This window comes from Leucoraja erinacea, chromosome 2 (genome assembly GCF_028641065.1).
Source record: "Leucoraja erinacea ecotype New England chromosome 2, Leri_hhj_1, whole genome shotgun sequence".
Lineage (NCBI taxonomy): Eukaryota > Metazoa > Chordata > Chondrichthyes > Rajiformes > Rajidae > Leucoraja > Leucoraja erinaceus.
The window spans coordinates 81,947,562-81,972,312 of record NC_073378.1 but is presented as its reverse complement, the minus strand read 5'-3'; the positions used below and the strand labels follow the sequence as shown (position 1 = coordinate 81,972,312).

The window sequence follows — 24,751 nt, the reverse complement described above, 5'->3', positions numbered from 1 at the left end:
AGAACTGCTCTCTGACATTACGAAAATGATTAGTTTTGCATCTGGCTCCAGTTTAATTTTAAGTGTTTTAGAGGTGATATTAAATATTCCCATCCAGAAATTTAGTATCTTTATACAGGATGCAAAGGAATGGGTTAAGGTAGCTTCTTGGAGGTGACATTTATCACAGACAGGGCAGGCAGTCGGGAAGATCTTATTCAATTTTGTCTTTGAATAGTATAGCCTATACAATATTTTGAATTGTATCAGGGAGTGCTTGACATTTAAAGAACAGTAATGTATGTATTTCGTCCCATATATCTTTTGAAATAGATAAACCCAACTCATCTTTCCATGCTCACCTATACATCTCAGAAGGTGGGGTATCAACATTTAAGAGAGTGTTATAAATGTAAGATATCAATTTACTTGTATCGGCATGTCTATTCAGACAATCGTCTAATATATCTGGACCCATAAAACAACAATCTTGTGTGTTACACAAAAAAGCTGGAGAAACTCAGCGGGTGCAGCAGCATCTATGGAGCGAAGGAGATGGGCAACGTTTCGGGCCAAAACCCTTCTTCAGACTGGGCACTTTTTTGTGTAACCTTCGATTCTCCAGCATCTGCAGTTCCCTCTTAAACAATCTTGTGTGTATGTTTTCACATAGTCTCGGATTTGAAAGTATTTAAAAAGATTGCTTGCTTTCAAATGATATTTCTCCTGTAGTTCTTGAAAAGAAAAGAAAGTCCCCTTCTTATAGAGGTCTCCCACTATAATTATAATTCCTTGGTTTTTATATTAGATAACACCTTATCTAAAGTAAATGGTTTAAACGAGGGATTGTTAGCAATAGGCAGAAGGAGAGACAAATTTCTCAGTTTAAGACTTAATTTCAACTGTTTCCAGATACGTAGGATACTGCGTATTATCGGATTTTGCTCATACGTTGACTTATTCAGATGTATTGGAGGTAGAAGAATCGAGCCTATGTTAAAAGGCAAACAATCTTCCCGCTCCATTATTAACCAATTTACCTGTTAACATCGTCCAACCAAAAAATTATATTTTTAATGTTAGTCGCCCAGTAGTAGAAAAGAAAGTTAGGAAGAGCGAAACCTCCATTTTATTTGGATTTGCACAAATGTCTTATGTATTCTGTGGGTTTTGTAGTCCCAAATGAAGTTAGTAATAGTAGAATCACATTTTTTTAAAACTTTTGGGGAGATATATCGGTATTGATTGAAATAAAAATAGGTTGTGGAAGGAAGATCATCTTTATGGCATTTACTCTACCTATAAGGGAACTAGGAAGTGTTTTCCAGAATTGAATGTAGGCATATAGTTTAATAGTTAGTGGTGGGAAATTTGTTTTAAATAGAGAGGAGTATTTTCTAGTCACGTAAACTCCGAGCTATCTAAATTTTTCGGTAACAATTCTGAAGGGAATTTTTGGAGTTGAGAAGGATCGTGAGCTTTTATTGGCATAATTTCACTTTTATTCCAATCTATATTACTAAAAGTAAGATCTTGACCACTTCCTGTTTTAGAAAAAACGCTGCCACTTACGGCTGTGATTTTTAGCCATCTTACTCAGAGGCCCCCGCCGCTGTGCAGGACAAGAGGATATTTCCCATTGATGAAAAATAAAAGAGCTATTAACGTTTTAAAAATGTTTAGATTCTCTCTGCTGCCCCTGCTGGTGGGAGGGGGAGAGTCTATAAAACCCGGAAGTGTTGTGCCTCACTCAGTCTTTGCAAGATGGAGGAAGCGAGAGGGTCACAACTCTCTGTGCTGTGAATAACACTGAACTGTGCCTACTCAACTATGAGTCCCCTTAATGTGGTTTGAAAATGAAAATGTGGTTGCTTTGAAATGCTGCACTGCAAATGGTTGTCGGTGGGGGTTACTTTGAAATGCTGCATGGCAAATGGTTGTCGGTGGGGGTTGCTTTGAAATGCTGCATGGCAATTGGTTGTCGGTGGGGGTTGCTTTGAAATGCTGCACTGCAAATGGTTGTCGGTGTAAACTTGACAACTTCCCGTTTGCAGCCTATATTGATTTTAGATAAAATGCTACCATTTATGGCTGTGATTTTTGGCCATCTTACTCAGTCCCCTTCCGCTCATCAGGTGCAGAGGATTCTTCCCATCAATGAAAATAAAAGTGTTATTAGTGTTAAAAAAAAGTTGAGAATCTTTCTCCTGTCAATCACGCCATGAAGGCCACGCCCCTTCCGGTGTGAGGGGGACGGATTATAAAACCCAGAAGTGTGGGTGTGGTTCAGTCTCTGCAAGATGGGGGGAGGGAGCGGTCACAAATGTTTGAGCTGTGGAACAACTGAACACACTGAATGTCTACTGAACTGTGAGAGTGGTGTTTACGTGGTGTTTTGAGTGGTTTTATGGTGGTTTCACCTATAAAACTGCATTTGAATGTGGTGGCCTTGCACCCTGCATGAAATGGTATGAAACTACATTTGAATTTGGTGGCCTTGCACCCTGCTTGAAATGGCATGAAACGGCATGAAACAGCACTAGCATTTAGTGGCCTTGCATCCTGCTTGAAGTGGCATGAAACTGCACTTGAATTTGGTGGCCTTGCACTCTACTTGAAGTGGCATGAAACTGCACTTGAATTTGGTGGCCTTGCACTCTACTTGAAGTGGCATGAAACTGCACTTGAATTTGGTGGCCTTGCACCCTGCTTCAAGTGGCATGAAACTGCACTTGAATTTGGTGGCCTTGCACCCTGCTTCAAGTGGCATGAAACTGCACTTGAATTTGGTGGCCTTGCACCCTGCTTGAAATGGAGTGAAACTGCACTTGAATTTGGTGGCCTTGCACCGTGCTTGAAGTGGCATGAAACTGCACTTGAATTTGGTGGCCTTGCAACTGCTTGAAGTGGTGGGAAACTGCGCTTGAATTCGGTGGCCTTGCACACTGCTTGAAGTGGTAGGAAACTACATCTGAATTTGGTGGCCTTGCACCCTGCTTGAAGTTGTATGAAACTGCAATTGAATTTGATGGCCTTGCACCCTGCTTGAAATGGTAGGAAACTGCACTTGAATTTTGGTGGCCTTGCACCCTGCTTGAAATGGAATTTCAAAGAATAGTCGTGAGCCAACTGCTAACCCACCAGCCGTGAGTGAGCTGCCAGCACATTAGGCTTGAGTGACTGGGCTGCCACCCCAAATATCCATTTGGTCCACATTGTCCATACTAGCCCTCTGGAAAACCAGTCCCTTCAGCCCACAATACCCATACTAGCGCTTCATTGGTTTGTCAGTATTCTGGCTGTCGGATTAGTGTATAACAGCTTCACCCAAATTAACGTTTCTCCTAATTGAAATTTTTCCAACACTGTAGAAACATAAGCCCATTCCACTTGGTCGAAAGTTTTTTCTGCATCGAGATAAATGATTGTTAGATCTTCGTTTGTCGTTCTATGCGAGTATATTCTCAAGAAAACCTTTCATCTTTGCAGAGTCGGCTGTTGTTTTTGATGAGTATAATCTTTGATAGAACTTTCAGAATCTTTCATTAATATCTTTAGACAGTGTAAGCAACACTCCTTTTTCTGATCTAATTTTTTGAATAGTGTGATCCTTCTCTGATTTACGGAGTTGACGTGCCAGAAGTTTGTGTGGTTTGTCACAAAATTCAACATATTTTTGCTTAGTATATTGAAATATCCTAATAATTTTTGCAGAAAGGATCTGATTTAATTTAAATTTTAATGCGGCTATCTTATTATGTTTTGCAGTGGTTGGGTCAATTGCATTTTCTGAGTCAAGCTGTTTAATCTGTTTTTCTAGTTCCAATTGTTCCGTCCTGTTTTTCTTGTTTTGAAAAGCTTGGTAAGAGAGAATACAGCATCTGATAAAGGCCTTGAAAGTTTTCCACAGCAATACGGCAGAAATACCAAGTGTGTCGTTTGTCTCATATAATATTTTCATCTGTACCTTCAGATAACCATATAACCATATAACCATATAACAATTACAGCACGGAAACAGGCCATCTCAGCCCTACAAGTCCATGCCGAACAAATTTTTTTTCCCTTAGTCCCACCTGCCTGCACTCATACCATAACCCTCCATTCCCTTCTCATCCATATGCCTATCCAATTTATTTTTAAATTATACCAATGAACCTGCCTCCACCACTTCCACTGGGAGCTCATTCCACACTGCCACCACTCTCTGCGTAAAGAAGTTCCCCCTCATATTACCCCTAAACTTCTGTCCCTTAATTCTGAAGTCATGTCCTCTTGTTTGAATCTTCCCTATTCTCAAAGGGAAAAGCTTGTCCACATCAACTCTGTCTATCCCTCTCATCATTTTAAAGACCTCTATCAGGTCCCCCCTTAACCTTCTGCGCTCCAGAGAATAAAGACCTAACTTATTCAACCTATCTCTGTAACTTAGTTGTTGAAACCCAGGCAACATTCTAGTAAATCTCCTCTGTACTCTCTCTATTTTGTTGACATCCTTCCTATAATTGGGTGACCAAAATTGTACACCATACTCCAGATTTGGTCTCACCAATGCCTTGTACAATTTTAACATTACATCCCAGCTTCTATACTCAATGCTCTGATTTATAAAGGCTAGCATACCAAAAGCTTTCTTTACCACCCTATCTATATGAGATTCCACCTTCAAGGAACTATGCACGGTTATACCCAGATCCCTCTGTTCAACTATATTCTTCAATTCCCTACCATTTACCATGTACGTCCTATTTTGATTTGTCCTGCCAAGGTGTAGCACCTCACATTTATCAGCATTAAACTCCATCTGCCATCTTTCAGCCCATTTTTCCAAATGGCCTAAATCACTCTGTAGACTTTGGAAATCCTCTTCATTATCCACAACACCCCCTATCTTGGTATCATCTGCATACTTACTAATCCAATTTACCACACTTTCATCCAGATCATTGATGTACATGACAAACAACAAAGGACCCAACACAGATCCCTGAGGCACCCCACTAGTCACCTGCCTCCAACCAGATAAACAGCCATCCACCATTACCCTCTGGCTTCTCCCATTCAGCCACTGTTGAATCCATCTTGCTATTCCTGCGTTTATACCCAACAGTTGAACCTTCTTAACCAACCTTCCATGAGGAACCTTGTCAAAGGCCTTACTAAAGTCCATATAGACAACATCCACGGCTTTACCCTCGTCAATTTCCCTAGTAACCTCTTCAAAAAATTCAAGAAGATTAGTCAAACATGACCTTCCAGGCACAAATCCATGTTGACTGTTCCTAATCAGACCCTGTTTATCTAGATGCTTATATATATTAGATGCTTATATATATCTAGATACTTATATTATATATAGATAGTCACAACAACTTGGCTCGGTTAGTATTTGTGGGTTGAACCTCCAGAACGCTTTTACATTCCTTCCAATTTTAAGGAGAAAGTTAATGGACAATGGTCAGAAATGATATTATTGTGATATTTAAGGTTATAGGTAAAAGGGGTAAGTTCTGCATCAACCAGGAAATAAACAATTTGTGTATACGTTTTGTGAACACCTGAATGAAAGGAGTATTCTCTTCCAGATGGGTTGGCAATTCTCCATACGTCGGTTATGTTTGTATTATTTATACACGTATTTAAAAGTTCACTCGATTTTGATTTTGGAGTAATTTTTCGTTGATTCGAAGATTTATCCAAGTATTGATCTAGTACACAATTTAGGTGTCCTCCAATTATCGGATTCTAATGGCAGGAGTCTGAGATTAAATTAAATATTTTATTAAAGAATTGTGGATTATCAAAATTAGCATAAATATTCACCATAGTCAGTGGCGTTGAGTGTAGTTCGCCGGTTATTATAATGTACCTGTCTTCTTTATCGGCTATAGTGGATTTGTGTTTGAATGGTATACCTTTGCGAATTAGAATTGCTGTTCCTCGTGCTTTGGAAGACCAATCCAGCTCCCCTTCAGCCTGTTGTGAGCTCCATTTTTGAGATGCGTCTCCTGTAGAAATATTATATCACTATTAATAGATTTTAAATGGGCTAGTACTTTGCCCCTTTTAATTGGCTCGTTAACGCCCCTAACGTTCCAACTACAAAATGTAATTCCTCCAATTTTCATAGCAACATCGTCTTGCATTTTTAAACTTACATGGTTTCCTTTGATTCAAATGGTCCAACACATTATTTGAAATCATTCCTTTAATTGGTGGGTGGTTGAACCCTATCCCATTTTCCCCTATCCCCAGAGATATCTCCCAGAAAAATGTGCATTAATAAAAGTAGTTAAGATATTTAGTAAAAAATGTAGAAAGTGAAAAAGAAAAACAACGGAAATTGCAGCATATAGAAATGCTGCTGGTGAATACCACCCGACCGTGGTTTGGTTAGTGATTAATTCTGTAGATAATATTAAGTAACCCCACTCCTTAAGGAGTTAATAAAAACTAAATAGAACAGACCCCAAAAAACAGTACATAAATCCATCAGGGAATCAGCATTCCCAAGAGGTTAAGTTTCTTACTGTGCTCTAATTAAGTAGTTGAATATTGAATAATTAGACTAATACATGGCACATTACATAACTTTTTATTACTACTGTGTTGACATATTAACTGACTCAAAGTCAGCGAACTTATAGCAACTTATTGATTACAAATGTCATTTCACATGGACAAAATCTCCCTCTCTCTCTCTCCCTCACTCTCTCCCTCACAACCTTTCCAAAACTTTCCAACTCAATCTCTAAACTTTTCAAGACTTTCCAAAACTTAACACTTCCCAACACTTTCCCAACCAGCCTCCCACAATCGTTATCTCTCTCCCCCCTCTCTCTGCCCCTCTCCCTTTTCCCTATCCCTCCCTCTCTCCCTTCTCTCCCAAAACTTCCCACAACTTCCCCTAACTTACCCTCACTTACATTACCTCTCTCTCCACTCCCTCCCTCTCTCTCCCTCGCCTTCTCTCTCTGCTTCTCTACCCTACCCCTCCCCCTCTCTACCTCTCTCCCTCTCTCTCTGTCACTCAATCTCTCAAGTTCTCTGTTTGACATATTAACAGACTCTGGGTCAGTAGATTTATAACAATGTATTAACTATAACCACAGTATAAATGAATACAGTATGATTCAGATTCAGATTCAGATTCAATTTTAATTGTCATTGTCAGTGTACAGTACAGAAACAACGAATATAAATGAATTATAAAGTGTAAACTCAGTATAAACTCAGTATAACCCTCTTGATTGGCATCACGACATAAACTCAGTAACACAGTTACTTATCCTTGACGGAACCCGTAGTATCTTGGGAAAACTTGAATGCTTTATCCGGATCGGTGAAGAAGTATTCAGTCGCATTATATGTAACTCACAGTTTGGCTGGATAAAGTAGGCTGAATCTGAGGTCTGATATGTCCCTCAAAATAGCTCTTGACTTGGTGAAGAGTTCTCTTTTCTCAACGACTTCGGCAGGAAAGTCTCTGAAGATTCGTATGTTTTCCCCTTCAAAAAGTGGCCGATTATGAAAAGAGGAAATGCAACGAGACCTGGGAGTCGTGGTACACCAGTCATTGAAAGTAGGCATGCAGGTGCAGCAGGCAGTAAAGAAAGCGAATGGTATGTTGGCATTCATAGCAAAATGATTTAAGTATAGGAGCAGGGAGGTTCTGCTGCAGTTATACAGGGTCTTGGTGAGACCACACCTGGAGTATTGCGTACAGTTTTGGTCTCCAAATCTGAGGAAGGACATTATTGCCATAGAGGGAGTGCAGAGAAGGTTCACCAGACTGATTCCTGGGATGTCAGGACTGTCTTATGAAGAAAGACTGGATAGACTCAGATTGTAGTTGCTAGAATTTAGGAGTTTGAGGGGGGATCTTATAGAAACTTACAAAATTCTTAAGGGATTGGACAGGCTAGATGCAGGAAGATTGTTCCCGATGTTGGGGAAGTCCAGGACAAGGGGTCACAGCTTAAGGATAGAGGGGAAATCCTTTAGAACCGAGATGAGAAAAACATTTTTCACGCAGAGAGTGGTGAATCTCTGGAACTCTCTGCCACAGAAGGTAGTTGAGGCCAGTTCATTGGCTATATTTAAGAGGGAGTTAGATGTGGCCCTTGTGGCTAGAGGGATCAGGGGGTATGGAGAGAAGGCAGGTACAGGATACTGAGTTGGATGATCAGCCATGATCATATTGAATGGCGGTGCAGGCTCGAAGGGCCGAATGGCCTACTCCTGCACCTATTTTCTATGTTTCTATGTTAGGTTTCTGTTGTTGGCGAATTTCTTCATAAAGTCTTCTAAAACGTAGCAATGATGTACCTTCAGAATCAACTGTCTTGGTTGAGCTGTGTTACCTGGCCGGGCTCTCAGAGCTCTGTGAGCCCAGTCAAGTCTAGGTTTTTCATCCAACTTAAGTACATCTTGACTTGCAGTGCTGGCTCGAAGGGGCCGAATGGCCTCCTGCACCTATTTTCTATCTTGCAGTAATTGGGCCACAAAGTCTTGAAGATTTTGACCGTGTTCTTTTCCTTCTTTCACTCCAACAATCTTTAGATTCTGGCGTTTAGAACGCCCTTCCAAGTCGAGACATTTTTCAGTCACTTGGGCAAGTAGCCCAGAAATACGCTCCAGCTCAGCCGTCAGCCTGTGTGTTGTCTCGGTATTTACAGCCGTAGCAGATTTCAATTCCTGAATAGCCTCGCTTTGTTTTTTTGAAGTAGCAAGAATAGGCTCCAGCTTACGGCTGATATCGGTTTCCAGCCTGTGGATTCACCTCCTCTATACGGGCATCTATCTTATCAATCTTGCCACAGATTTCTGCCTTCCCAGCTGAAATTTCCAACTTTACAGCCGCAAGTTGCTCACCCAGTGGTGATTTGATGTCCTCCACCAGGGGTTAGCTTGCTGCTTTCTCACTGGGGTACTCCATACTCAGTCGAGGCTTCTTCGAGGCCATCTACGCCTTCTTCTTGCCGTTTCCTCCGTGGTACTCTAGGCAGTCATTTAGGATAGCGTCTACCGGTCATTTAAAATACCGGAGTCGCTTTCTGCTGACGTCACTTACGCGACAATGCCGGTAAGTGTTTTTACTTCTGTCTGGTATAGATTTCAGCGATTTTCTCGCCGTTTAGCGGAGCGGAGCTAAATGGCGCACGTCCTAAGCCACCATAGCACCACCGGAAGTCGCTTGATCGGATTTCACCGACTCCCTGCAGCTCGCTGAACGGGCCGACAAGCTGTGGTTCGCCAAGCAGCAGGACGTTGGATCCATCAGCCGGGTGTCCGTGCCCTCGCACCTCACAGGGACGTCCAGCCTCCGCTGCCGTTGCAATACCGCGAACCCTTCCAACCTGCAGCTGGGATCGGTGGTGGATGGGGACGGGCCATATACCTCCCTGCTCACTGACTTCCCAGAGCTTCTGACCCCCCGTATTCCCGCAGCTCTTCTTAAGCACGGGGTGGTACATCACATTCCTATTGTTATTCCCCCACTGAATGCACGGGTGTGCAGGCTCCCGCCCGACAAGCTGCGGATCGCGAAGGAAGAGAACATGAGGATTGTGCGATGTTCCGACAGCCTGTGGGCGTCCCCGTTGCACATGGTCCCCAAATCATCTGGGGGGTGGGGACCGTGTGGGGATTACCGATGCCTGAACGCTGTCACGACCGCGGACGGCTACCTGGTCCCGCATGTTCAGGACTTTACGGCCCACCTGGATGGTGCTGCCTTTTTTTTCTAAGGTGGACCTGTTGCGCGGCTACCACCATATTCCCATCAACCCTGATGATGTGCCCAAGATCGCTATCATCACCCCAGTCAACCTTTTCGAATGACTGCGCATGCCGTTTGGTTTTAAAAACGCCGCACAGGTTTTCCAGCGGCTTATGGATATGGTGGTTCTGGGGTTGGACTTAGTTTTCGTATACCTGGACGATATTCTGGTCACCAGCCGTTCCCACCAGGAACACTGCGCACCTACGGGTGTTGTTCCAGCGGCTTCAGGATCACGGGCTTGTAATCAATCCTGCCAAGTGTCAGTTTGGCCTTCGCTCAATTTCCTTCTTAGGGCACCACGTCACCTCGCAAGGTGCCGCCCCGCTGCCTGCTAAGGTGGAGGCCATTCGGCAGTTTCCTCGGCCGCTCGCCATCAAGGGGCTGCAGGAGTTTGTTGGCATGGTCAATTTTTATCATCGCCTCGTGCCGGCAGCGGCAGCCTGAATCATGCGGCCTTTGTTTCAGTGCCTAGCCCGTAAGGCACGGGGCCTCGTGTGGGATGATAAGACCGCGGCTGCTTTCGAAGGTGCGAAGGAGGCGTTGGACAAGGTCACCAAGCTAGTGCACCCACGGGCTGCTGCCCCGACTGCCCTCACCGTGGACGCCTCAGATAGGCTGTCGGTGGGGTTGTGTAGCAGTTCATCGCCGGCCGCTGGCAGCCTCTTGCATTTTTCAGCAGTCATCTGCGACCTCCAGAGCGAAGCTACAGCGCTCTTGACCGGGAGTTCCTGACCCTTTATTTGGCTGTCCGCCATTTCCCTTATTTCCGTGAGGGCAGGCCTTTCATGGCCTTCACGGACCACAGGCCTCTCACGTTCACCTTTACCAAGGTGTCCGGCCCCCGATCAGCTCGGTAACAATGGCACCTGGCGTTCGTGTCGGAGTTCACCACCGACGTTCAGCACGTGGCAGGCAAGCTGAACTTGGTCGTGGATGCTTCGTCTCACTCTGCGGTCCTGGCTGTGCCATCTGTGGACCCCGGCGTGGATTATTCGGGGTTGGTCACACGCATCACGAGGGTGGTGAAATGGACGTTTACTGGACAGATGCCTCAGGGTTGATGTTTGTTCCGGCAGGTGTGTCGGTCCTCTGCGACGTGTCCACCGGAACACCACGCCCTATTGTCCCCATGGGTTGGCGCCGACGTGTTTTTGACGCTATCCATGGTATGGCTCATCCTTCCATCAAAGCGACTTCTGCGTTGATGGCGGACAAGTTTGTCTGGCAGGACCTCGGTAAACAGGTTGCGGCCTGTATTCCCTGCCAGACGTCGAAAGTCCAGTGGCATGTGCGGGCGCCGCTGCAGGATTTTGTGGTTCCACCCTGCCGTTTCCAGCACATTAATGTCGATTTGGTGGTTCCGCTCCTGATGTCTCGCAGTGCCACCCACCGTCGTGGATCACTTCACGAGGTGGCCAGAGGCAATTCCACTTGCCGACACCTCCGCACGCGTCTTGTGCTTGGGATCCCGCGGCCCATTGGATTGCTCGTTTTGGTGTGCCTGCGGACATCTCCACTGACCGGGGGGCTCAGTTTTCGTTGGCTTTGTGGTCGGCTTTGGCACAGCTGTATGGGGCGTAGCTGCATCACACCACTGCCTATCACCCGCAGGCCAACGGGTTGGTCGAGCGCATCCATCAGCATTTGAAGTCGGTGCTGAAGGCATGGCTCACGGGCCTGGACTGGGTCGACCAGTTGCCTTGGGTGTTGCTGGGTATTCGCACGGCCCCAAAGGCAGATTTAGACACGTCATCTGCTGAGCTCGTGAAGGGCTCCCCGCTGCGGGTGCCTGGGGATTTCCTTCCTGCGGCTTGGGGGCAGCAGGAGCCCACTTTGTCTGTGTTGGCGAACCTCCGGGAGAAAGTGGGCAGCCTGGCTCCCATCCCGACCTCTTGGCATGGGGCTGCTCCGGTATATGTGCCACCGGAGCTTAAGAGCTTAAGAACTGTTTATTTGTGTTTCTCCGCAGGGACTCGCACCGGACACCGCTGCAGCGGACTTATGAAGGTCCTTTCCGGGTGTTGTGTCACAACTTTTCTTTTGGATGTCGGGAGCCGGGAGGAGATCGTTTCGGGCGCTCGCCTCAAGCCCGCCCACATGGATATCGATAGCCCACTGGTGGTGGCTCAACCTCGGTGTAGAGGTCGTCCGCTGGTCGTCCCAGTTGCACCTGTTGTGCGTGTTTCCCCTGTGACTTTACCGATTGCTGGCTCTGTTCCACCAGTTTTGTCTGTTCTGCCAGTTGTGCCTGTTCCTCTGGTTTCCACTCGGTCCGGTCACCTCATTCGGCCTCCCACTCGGTTCCTTACCTCCGGTTCTGGGGGAGGGGTCTTGTAGCAGCACCCAGTGGTGGCTTGGGGCAATGCGAACCCTCGCTATTGCTGGCGCCATCACGTGATCGCGGGTGTGTTTACGCAGGCTTTTGTTCCTCAGTCGACAGAGCTCCTCCCGTGTAGCAGGAGCTAATATATATCTGGCTGTCCCAGCACGCAGTTTTCGTATACTTCTTTTTGTTTGTCATTTACAAATAAAGACTTGTTTTACTCAACCTGACTGGCTCGCCAAAATGGACTTACTCCTGTTTTCAGGAAGTCACAAAATAATGGCCAGACGGCTGCCCAGAAAACTAGCGAGTTCTTCCGCTGAGAGTATTTGGTTTTTGGTACAGCTCCGTGATTCGCATTTGTTTCCTCTCAGGATGCTGGAGATGTGGTGTAGTGGACACAAGCGGCGGGAAGGAGGTGGTGTAGTGGACACAAGTAGGGCGTGGTGTAGTGGACACAAGCAGGACGTGATGTAATGGGCACAAGCAGTTGGTGGTTTAGTGGACACAAGCAGGAGGTGGTGTAGTGGACACAAGCAGGAGGTGGTGTAGTGGACACAAGCAGGAGGTGGTGTAGTGGACACAAGCAGTTAGTGGTGTAGCGGACACAAGCAGGGGGTGGTGTAGTGGACACAAGCAGGAGGTGGTGGTGTAGTGGACACAAGCAGTTAGTGGTGTAGTGGACACAAGCAGGACGTGGTGTAGCGGACACAAGCAGGGGGTGGTGTAGCGGACACAAGCAGTTAGTGGTGTAGCGGACACATACAGAACGTGGTGTAGTGGACACAAGCAGTTAGTGGTGTAGTGGACACAAGCAGTTAGTGGTGTAGTGGACACAAGCAGTTAGTGGTGTAGTGGACACAAGCAGTTAGTGGTGTAGTGGACACAAGCAGGGGGTGGTGTAGTGGACACAAGCAGTTAGTGGTGTAGTGGACACAAGCAGTTAGCGGTGTAGTGGACACAAGCAGTTAGTGGTGTAGTGGACACAAGCAGTTAGTGGTGTAGTGGACACAAGCAGTTAGTGGTGTAGTGGACACAAGCAGTTAGTGGTGTAGTGGACACAAGCAGTTAGTGGTGTAGTGGACACAAGCAGTTAGTGGTGTAGTGGACACAAGCAGGAGGTGGTGTAGTGGACACAAGCAGTTAGTGGTGTAGTGGACACAAGCAGGTAGTGGTGTAGTGGACACAAGCAGGAGGTGTAGTGGACACAAGCAGTTAGTGGTGTAGTGGACACAAGCAGGAGGTGGTGTAGTGGACACAAGCAGTTAGTGGTGTAGTGGACACAAGCAGGGGGTGGTGTAGTGGACACAAGCAGGGGGTGGTGTAGTGGACACAAGCAGGGGGTGGTGTAGTGGACACAAGCAGTTAGTGGTGTAGTGGACACAAGCAGTTAGTGGTGTAGTGGACACAAGCAGGGGGTGGTGTAGTGGACACAAGCAGTTAGTGGTGTAGTGGGCACAAGCAGGGGGTAGTGGGCACTAGCAGCCGGAGTGCAGCTCCCGCCGCCGTCGATTATTGAGTGTGTGGCCGCGCCTCATTGTCCTGACCGCCGTCATCCCAACATTGGCCAATGCCAGTGGCGGGGCGGCTCCCGTTTCCTTGGTAGAGGCGGGCGGGCCGCGGCCGCGGTGTTTCCCATCCGCCAGAGTCCCCCCTTCAGGTGAATCGTTCTGACATTTACTCCCGCAAACCTAGCCCGAACTCTCGCCATGGCGACCGCTGGGATGGCGGCCGAAGACCCGTTCTACTATTACCGAGAAGTTGAGGGGTACCGGAACCTGCCCCCCACCTTCCAGTCCAGTGACCAGATCACGCCAATGCAGACTCCCCAGCGACCCACTGTGTCTGCCGCCAGGTGAGATGTGGCTGCTCCCGCCCGGTCCCCATCTAGCAGTGGGAAGGGAAATATGGGATGCGGCCAGCCGCCCCTCACTGCTAATAACCAATAGCCAGTCGTTGCAAAACGATGTCTGTTTTGACAACACAATATATACCTTCTCGTAGAGAAAACGTGCTCCACAATACCCCGTGGAGCGGGATCTGGAAACGATGGTAAGCTTATCAGTTAGAAGTTGGGAGAGTTAGAAGTGGCCCCAAAATCAGTACAAGCGGTTGGCACATGACAACTGAACAAAACTCAAAGTGCTGGAGCAACTTGGCGGCTCAGGGTTTAAGAAGGAACTGCAGATGCTGGAGAATCGAAGGTTACACATAAAAGCTGGAGAAACTCAGCGGGTGCAGCAGCATCTATGGAGCGAAGGAAATAGGCAACGTTTCGGGCCGGTTTCGGCCCGAAACGTTGCCTATTTCCTTCGCTCCATAGATGCTGCTGCACCCGCTGAGTTTCTCCAGCTTTTTTGTGTGACCTTGGCGGCTCAGGGAATGGATGGTCTCGGGTTTTGTGCAAGAGCCATGTTCTATAAACATTTACCATTGGAGTGAAGAAGGGGAGAGGAAGGATTTGGGGAAGGATTTCCAGAGTAGTTGTTTCTTTCTGCCATTTGGTCTATCGAATCCACGCCCACTCGTGGTGACTCTTTCCCAGTCATTCAATCTGTGACCTTTCAGTTCGCATCCCATCAGTTCCGCGCAGATTCTACAACCCACCCATTGAAGAGCAATTTGCAGTGGTCAACTCTGGCCTTCAACCTGCGCGTCTTTGGGTATAGGGGGGTTGCTGCACGTAAGGTCACTGGGTCATAGGGCATGACGCACGGAGCCGCTCAATCCATCTGGAGGACATCGCAGCTTCCGGTATATGTTGTTAATACATGAAACGCATACTTTCCTACCTGTTAAAAACCGCCAAACTCTTGAATTTTTGCGCTGTAAAAAATTGTGGAAGTCGCGGTAAGCGTGAGAGACATGTACCCAGAATTCCCAAAATGAAGCGAAATGAAGGTAAAGAGAAGCGAGAGCTGAAGTGACAACAACAGCTAAAGTGCTTGGCGAACATTGGCCGTGCAGATATCGAAACTGAAAATATTGGGAATGGTCGCGTTTGCTCGCTGCATTTCATCAACAGTAAGGCATTATTTGTGTTTTTTCTTGATTCCTTTGGTATCTAAAAAGTCTCAGAAGATAAAATTGGCTGTAAATTTATCACATCTGAAACTTTTTAGATGCCAAAGGAATCAAGAAGAAACACAAATAATGCCTTACTGTTGATGAAATGCTGTGAGCAAACGGCCAATGTTCGCCAAGCACTTTGGCTGTTGTTGTCCCTTCAGCTCTCGCTTCTATCTACTGTCATTTCTCCTCTAAAGTGTTGAGCAACCAGGAGAACATGTAGGTTATGCAGACTGAATCTCAAGTACCTAGGTGTAAATATCAACATCAATTTGTTCAGGTCCAACTACATTGACACCATGACCAAAAAAGCACACAAATCCATCTACTTCCTCAGAAGGCCATCAACATTCAACATGTTTCCAACAACTTTTACCACTTCCACAGATGCGCAATATAAAGCCTTTCACCTGGATGCACCACAAATTGCAAAGACAACTGCTCTAGCCAAAACGGCAAGATGTTGTGGACATTTCCCAGTCCATTGCACAACCATTCTTTGTCCCATCCACTTCATCAATTAACACTGCCTCAGGAAAGCAGCCAACATAATCAAAGAGCACTCACACCCTAGTGAGGCTTTAGATGGTTACTCCTCAATGGCTATACCATCAGATGCACCTTGCATTTGGCTTTCTCATTTGGTCTACAGGTTTTGATGTAGAAACACTTGATCAAGTTGTATAGGAAGTAGTAAGTGAATGAACTGGAAGCATATCATCTTTTACACTTAATTGCAGGTACTTGAGCTCAATCCAGCAGTGGTAATAGTATCCTTTGGCATTACTGTTGAATCTTTGGGCCATGAACCCAGCTTTATGGGCCAAGGATCCACAGAAAAATGAAATTATTTTTCCAGAAGTTGGCACTCTTAATCTCAGACTTGAGACGTGGACTTCTGCGGTGAAGATTCAGAGAGGCACTCAGCTACAGAATGGTCATTAATATTGTAAAGAACATCCTTACACCAGACATTCTCAAATGTACTGACCACCATGCCTTATTGGGGACATCTTCAACCATGGCTGAGTGCAGTCACTATGTCCTCATCTGAAGGATACGAGTGAACTAGTGAGGTGGTATTTACAACAATGCAACAGGTTTATTAAATAGTTAGCTAATATTATTTTTTGCTTTCAACACTGAATCTACTCTCTCTGGGTTATTTACTTTGATAACCAGCCCAGTAATACAACCACAACAACAGAATGCTTGAAAAAATGCAGAAACAAAACATTGAATGTTCAACATCCAATCAGACCTATGGAGATTCCCAAGCAAAATAAAGTGATGGAGGAACTCAACAGGATAGGCAGCAACTGTGGGGGAAATGGACAGATAAGATTTCAGATCTAAACCCTTTTGCAAACTGTGTTGGAAAGAACTGCAGATGATGGTGTAAATCGAAGGTAGACACAAAAATGCTGGAACAACTCAATAGAACAGGCAGCATCTCTGGAACATCTCATTCCTTCACTCCAGAAATGCTGCCTGGCCCTCTGAGATACTCCAGCATTTTGTGTCTCCTTTTTACAGACTGACTGGAGTAAGGATGACACTTGCGTAAGGAAAGGGAGGCTGGAACAAATGCTGGGAAGTGATGGGTGTGGATACAGGTCAGGGAGGGACCTAATGGCAGATAGGTGGAGCAAATGACAAAGACAACAGGTAAAAGAGATAGAAAGAGGAAGAGTGAAATCTAAAGCCAGAGGAAGTGATATAGGTGGAAGGGCATGGAGGAGAGGGGGGTGTAAAAGGCAAATGTGGGATTTGGGAATGGAAAATTGGTGCATCAAGAAGGGGAGAGAAGCAGTGTGGCTGTGTTGGTGGGAGAGATGTGTATGGGGTGAGAAGGGGGCTAGGGGCTGTATTACTTGAAATTGAAAATTCAGTGGGGTGTTAGCTACCCAAGGAAGCCACCCATATGTGATGCTGTTCTTCCAGTTTGCATGTGGCCTCACTCTGACAATTGAGGATGTTGAGGACAAAATAGTCGGTATGGGAATAGGAAGAGGAGTTAACAATGTTTACCAACTTTGAACTCCAGCAGGCATTGATGGACCGCGAGCACAAGTGTTTGGCAAAACAGTCGCCTAGTCTTGCCGATGTAAAGGAAGCAACACCAGGAGTAATCATTTTATTCTGTCACGCAGATTCAATAGTCCCTTATCATTATGTCTATTGATTTCAGGATAGTGTTAACAAGAGATATTTTAGTGTTTAAGAAGGAACTGCAGATGCTGGAAAATCGAAGGTACACAAAAATTCTGGAGAAACTCAGCTGGTGCAGCAGCATCTATGGAGCGAAGGAGATAGGCAACGTTTTGGGTCGAAACCCATCTTCAGACTGATAGGGGGTGGTGGGGGAGGGGAGGGGGCAGGGAGAAGAAAGGAAAAAGGAGGAGGAGGAGCCCGAGGGCTGAGGTAGGAAGGGGAGGAGACAGCAATGGTTAACAGAATTGTGAGAAATCAATGTTCATGCCACCAGGATGCAGACTCCCCAAGCGGAATATGAGGTGCTGTTCTTCCAATTTCCAGTGTTGCTCACTTTGGCCGTGGAGGAGGCCCATGACAGAGAGGTCGGATACGGCATGGGAGGGGGAGTTGAAGTGCTGAGCCACCGAGAGGTCAGGTTGGTTAGTGAGGACCGAGCAGAGGTGTTCGGTGAAACGATCGCCAAGCTTACGCTTGGTTTCACCGATATAGATCAGCTGACATCTAGAGCAGCGGATGCAATAGATGAGGTTGGAGGAGGTGCAGGTGAAGTATTGTTTATCTACCATTATGTCAAATGTTTTGTTGTTTCTTTGCACCATGGTAACCTGTGGAGAAAGGTAATCCAGATGAATGAATGATTCATGAATAGCATAAAAGATTTTGCCATCTAATGGGATTAAAGTTAATACCTATTGTACTGGGGACAATTAAAATAGTCAAGCAGAGGCTGAGTGAATAGACTGCAGGGATGAAATGCCAGTTGTTCAATTGAATGTTTAACTTTATATTAATCTTGATAAAGAACTAAAATCCAGCATATAAATTATGAAATTTCACAAGTTATAGTAGAATTAGGCCATTCGGCCCATCGAGTGTACTCCGCCATTCAATAATGGCTGATCTCTGCCTCCTAATCCCATTTTCCTGCCTTCTCCCCATAACCCTTGACACTCGTTCTAATCAAGTATTTGTTTACCAAAAATATCCACTGCCAAAAATATCCACTGACTTGGCTTCTACAGCCCTCTGGCAATGAGTTCCACAGATTAACTACCCTCTGACTAAGATATTCCTCCTCACCTCCCTTCTAAAAGAGTATCCTTAAATCCTGAGACCTCTGGTCCTAGACTACCACCATCCTTCCACATCCACTCTATCTGGGCCTTTCATTATTCTGTAAGTTTCAATGAGGCCCCCCCCCCCTCAACCTTCTAAACTCCAGCGAGTAGAAGCCCAGTCAAACACTCATCATATGCTAACCCACTCATTCCTGGAATCATTCTTGTAAACCACCTCCGGACCCTCTCTAGAGCCAGCATACCCTTCCTCAGATATGGGGCCCAAATTTGCTCACGGTACTAACTTCTGACACCCGAGTTATTTATCTTGTGGTTCATAATTTTACAAATGGCATGCATATATTTTTGAAGAACATGGGCGTTTAGAGGAGTTCAGTGCAAAGTAATTTAATAACATGAACTTTGAAGAAGGATGTTGTCCACACCTACCTAATGCACCTTACTCTGCAGCATCCCCCCAACTTAACCTTCCACTTCATCACAGAGCACACATGAATACCTTGGGTAACAAACCAGATTGCTTCATGCAATGTAGATGTTAGATTCTGGGGATCATCTGAACCTATGCATGACTGCAAACAATGGGTCAAGTTGGGAAAAGGGGAAGTACAATTGGATCTGGGGCTCCTTGTTCATTAGTCTATGAACGTAAGCATGCAGGTACATCAGGCAGTGAAGAAAGTGAATGGCATGTTGGCCTTTATAACAAGAGGAATCGAATATAGTAGCAAAGAGGTCCTTCTGCAGTTGTACAGAGTCCTAGTGAACCCACACCTGGAGTATTGTGTGCAGTTTTCGTCCACTAATTTAAGGAAGGACATTCTTGCTATTGAGGGAGTGCATAGGAGTGCATAGGTTTACAAGGTTAATTCCCAGGATGGCGGGACTGTCATATGCTAAGAGAATGGAGCAGCTGGGCTTGTACACTCTGGAGTTTAGAAGGATGAGAGGGGATGCGATTGAAACATAGAAACATAGACATGGAAAATAGGTGCAGGAGTAAGCCATTCGGCCCTTCGAGCCTGCACCGCCATTCAGTATAATCATGGCTGATCATCCAACTCAGTATACTGTACCTGCCTTCTCTCCATACCCTTTAGCCACAAGGGCCACATCTAACTCCCTCTTAAATATAGCCAATGAACTGGCCTCAACTACCTATTGTGGCAGAGAATTCCAGAGATTCACCACTCTGTGTGAAAAATGTTTTTCTCATCTCAGTTCTAAAAGCTTTCCCCCTTATCCTTAAACTGTGACTCCTTGTTCTGGACTTCCCCAACATCGGGAACAATCTTCCTGCATCTAGCCTGTCCAACCCCTTAAGAATTTTGTAATTTTCTATAAGATCCCCCCTCAGTCTTCTAAATTCTAGCGAGTACAAGCCGATTCTATCCAGTCTTTCTTCAAATGAAAGTCCTGACATCCCAGGAATAATTCTGGTGAACCTTCTCTGTACTCCCTCTATGGCAAGAATGTCTTTCCTCAGATTAGGAGACCAAAACTGTACGCAATAGGGAGGTTCCATGGCAGTCGGGTCACGACCCATGACCCGTACTGTTGCTACGCTACTCCAAATGGATTACACGCGATGTACTGCAGGTAGGCACTTACCATTGTTTCCAGCGTAGCGGGCCCATTAAAACCCGCCGAAATTGTGGCAAATAATTATGGAAATCGGGATAAGCGTGTGAGACATTTATCCTACTTCAGAATTCCAAAAGTTAGGAGAAATGACGGTAGATAGAAGTGAGAGCTGAAAGGACAACAACAGACAGACTGCTTAGTGAACATTGGCCATTTGCTCACTGCATTTCATCAACTAAGGCATTATTTGTGTTTTTTCTTGATTTCTTTGGCATCTAAAAAGTTTCAGAAGTGATCAATCTGGCTGTAAACTTTTTAAATCGCCCATGTTTCTCAAGTGTGTTTTTACATACAAAATGAAAACGCATCTGAAGAAAGATTTACAGCCAGATTGATCACTTCTGAGACTTTTTAGATACCAAAGGAATCAAGAAAAAACACAAATAATGCCTTATTGTTGATGAAATGCAGTGAGCAAACACAATAATTCCCAATATTTTCGATTACGATATCTGCACAGCCAATGTTTACCAAGCACTTTAGCTGCTGTTGTCCCTTCAGCTCTGCTTCTCTTTACCTTCATTTCGCTTCACTTTAGGAATTCTAAAGTTGGGTACATGTCTCTCACACTTATCCCGACTTCCACAATTTTTTTCAGCATAAAAATTCAAAATTTTGGTGGTTTTTAACAGGTAGGAAAGTACGTATTTCTTGCATTAATAACATATACCGGAAGTGACGGATGTCCTCCAGATGGATTGAGTGGCTCCGTGCGTCAAGCCCTATGACCCAGTGACCTTGCGTGCAACCCCCCTATACTCCAGGTGTGGTCTCACCAAGACCCTGTACAACTGCAGTAGAACCTCCCTGCTCCTATACTCAAATCCTTTTGCTATGAATGCTAACATACCATTAGCTTTCTTCACAGCCTGCTGCACCTGCATGCCTACTTTCAATGACTGGTGTACCATGACACCCAGGTCTCATTGCATCGCCCCTTTTCCTAATCGGCCACCATTCAGATAATAGTCTACTTTCCTGTTTTTGCCACCAAAGTGGATAACCTCACATTTATCCACATTATACTGCATCTGCCATGCATTTGCCCACTCACCCAGCCTATCCAAGTCACCTTGCAGCCTCCTAGCATCCTCCTCACAGCTAACACTGCCTCCCAGCTTCGTGTCATATACAAACTTGGAGATGTTGCATTCAATTCCCTCGTCCAAATCATTAATATATATTGTAAATAGCTGGGGTCCAAGCACTGAACCTTGCGGTACCCCACTAGTCACTGCCTGCCATTGTGAAAAGGACCCGTTTACTCCTACTCTTTGCTTCCTGTCTGCCAGCCAGTTCTCTATCCACATCAATACTGAACCCCCAATACCGTGTGCTTTAAGTTTGTATACTAATCTCTTATGTGGGACCTTGTCGAAAGCCTTCTGAAAGTCCAGATATAACACATCCACTGGTTCTCCCTTATCCACTCTACTAGTTACATCCTCGAAAAATTCTATAAGATTCGTCAGACATGATTTATATGAAACATGAAACATATAAGATTGTTAAGGGCTTAAACACACTGGAGGCAGGAAACATGTTCCCGATGTCGGGGGAGTCCAGAACCAGGGGCCACAGTTTAAGAATAAGGAGTAAGCCATTTAGAACGGAGACGAGGAAACACTTTTTCTCACAGAGAGTGGTGAGTCTGTGGAATTCTCTGCCTCAGAGGGTGGTGGAGGCAGGTTCTCTGGATGCTTTCAAGAGAGAGCTAGATAGGGCTCTTAAAAATAGCAACTGGGAAGAAACTGTCCCTGAATCTGGAGGTATGTGTTTTCACACTTCTGTTCCTCTTGCTTGATGAGAGAGGGGAGAAGAGGGAGTGACCAGGGTGAGGCTCTTCCTTGATTAAGCTGGTTGGTGTTGCTGAGGGGTGGAGTGTAGATGGAACTGATGAAAGGAAGGTTGGTTTGCGAGATGGATCTGGGCTACATCCACAACTCTCTGCAATTTCTTCTGGTCTTGGATGGGGCTGTTCCCGAACCATGCTGTGATACATCCCGATAAAACGGTTTCCACAGCATACCTGTCGAAGTTGGTGAGAGTTGTTGGGGACGTTAAACTTCCTAAGTATTCTAAGGAAGTGGGCTTTCTTGGCCATTGCTTTGATATGGCTGGTCTCAGACTGGTGATATTTATTCCTAGGAAGTTGAAATTTTCAATTATTTCTACTTCAGTGCCGTCAATGTATACTAAAGTCGATCACAATCTTCTTTGCCTTCTGACATTAAAGGAAAGATTGGTGTCAACTGTGTTTATACATATTAAACATAAACTCCTTGTCAAATCCAAGATCACAGATACTTGTTATAAATCAATACGTTTAACCAACTTGGAGATTTGTGCTCATAGTATTTTTCACTTTATATTTCTCTATATTATAATGCTTTCCCTTGGCCTTCCAAAATACATCAGCTTACGTCACTTTGTAAAATTCCATTTGTCTGATGTCCATCCATTCCATCAGACTATATCCTGTTTAAATCTTTCTTGTCATTTATCACACTTGCAAATGTTGGGATAGCAGTGTATTTTGAAAATGCACCCTGTATAGACAAGTTCAAATATTTATTGAACTGCCAGTCTAGATTAGGGCCTTTGGATTTCTGCAGCACAAGATGCAAGAGTTTATTTATCCTCTCTTTGACTTTGTTGTCATCCCGTCACAACTCATTTTATTCCATCAAAACACGGGGGCGTGCCAAATTCTTTTATAATGATAGCTGATCCAGTGGAAATGAATTCCTTCACAATACTGAGAATCTGAGTAAATGTTATACCTTATAGTGCCCACTAGATGGTGGTGATCTTTCACCAACGATATGCTCTCATGGTGACTGATGCATTCTAATGGTTAACAAACAAATTTGAAATTGCTAGCCGAACTACTAAACCCATTTTAAATGAATAAAAAGCCAAATTATAACATTCATACTTATATTGTGTCTTGTTTCATTAAAAACAAGATTCAAAGGATAATGACAGTTTAAAGCCTTTTTATTAAGCATGCATTTTAAGTAATTAGTCTGAGCACTTTAAAAGTTATACATTTTCTGCCTATAATGGTTAATCATCCATTATTCCTTTGGGAAAAGATGATAAAACAATGTACCCTCGATTGTCTTTGCTTAAATAAATGTGGCCTTACATCATTTAACAGTAGAGTTGCCAACTTTCTCACTCCCAAATAAGGGACAAAAGGTCAAAATAAGGGACAAATTCCCGACGGCAATTCATTGACTGACTGGGTCGTGGCTGGGTGAATGATGAGTTGGCCCAGGTGCTGGATTGCACACAAAGCCCAGCCGGCAGGCCAGCTGAGGTGTTTTGGCTGGGGGTGCACGCAAAGTCCGGCACCCCATCCAACTCATGAACCGATGATCGTCCATGAGAAGGAGGGGTGGTGGTGTCGGCGGTAAGCGGAGGTCCGAAGATTGGGCTGTCGACCGACAGGGCCACGGGTGAGACGCTGCTGCTGCACTCTATGGGCTGCACTGCGTCAGGATAGGTGAGGCGGGGCCGGACGCAGTGCTCCAACCCGACAGTCCCCTCGACCCGAGTAGTAGCAGTCAAATATGGGACAAGGGCTGTCCTGTATGGTACAAACCAATTTAGCCCAATAGATGGGATGTCCCAGTTAATACGGAACAGTTGGCCACCCTATTTAACACATAAAATGTTCTCCTTTGTTACAGATATGCTCAATATTTGGAAAACGCTCCAAAGATTCCCCGGACTCCTTGGGGCACTGAGAGGGAATATGGAGGAGTTAAAACCCTGAATCTACCTGACAGTTACAGACGAAAGGATGGGCATCCCACATTCATGGAAAAGGGACACCGACATTTTGGTTATGGTGGACACCCTCTTCCTGGGTTTGTGTTTTATTGTTGTTTTGATTAATAAAATCTCATAATATCTTTTGAGAACCTATTTTAATGCAGCTCTGGTGAGGTGAAAGTTGTGGCATCGACAATAGATGTGTTGTACTCAGTGAAGAATACAACATTAAGCATGAATCCGTTTGTGGTTTGAATGTAGATCATTTCAAATACAGGATTTAGCAAAGGCTGTGGCAGTGGAAAGGTTTATCAGTGTTTTGTGCCCAAGTAAGAAGCATGGATAATAACTAATATTTAAGGCAATTACCAATGTGATTGGTTATTTTCATGTGAAGCCTGGTTGTTTAACAGCACTCCATGCTCCTCTAATCTAAGTTTTTTCTCTCTATGTGCGAAGGGCAAAATTTAAGGATGAAAAATTAATGCTTTATCAATTGTAATGTTGACATCTGTTCCTTTTGTGGTGTGATGGAGATTTATAGGTTGTGGATGGCTATATATGTGGAGGACTCAAGGGTGTGTTCCCTTTGTCTGAAATTTGAATTGATGAGCAGTGTCAATTTATGGTGGTTCAGAAGAGTGTGTGATCCTTGGGATGGGTATGACAAATAGGGGCATGGATTCACACAATCCTTCAAGAACTGTGTGCTTAAATTTGTGAACAAGCTCCATTGAGGATGTTCTTGCAACTCTTCAAAACGTGGCTTTGAATATTTACAAATGATTCCACTAGCAAGTATTTTGGAAAGTTTTTTTTTAAATGTGTAGCGGGAAGGTCAAAATATCATTCTTCCCTTGCATTTATAGACTT

The 24,751-nt window shown here is 44.9% G+C and overlaps 1 protein-coding gene across 1 annotated transcript in view; it reads left to right on the top strand.

Annotated features, from left to right (window-relative positions):
* Window positions 1-13,566: 13,566 nt before the first annotated feature.
* The window catches only part of LOC129711640 (uncharacterized protein C7orf31 homolog), a 44,107-nt gene continuing 32,922 nt past the window's right edge, over window positions 13,567-24,751 (top strand). The window contains 2 exon segments of the mRNA XM_055659442.1: window positions 13,567-13,941; window positions 23,794-23,973. Coding sequence (XP_055515417.1) covers window positions 13,796-13,941; window positions 23,794-23,973 — 326 coding nt within the window. The 5' untranslated portion in view covers window positions 13,567-13,795.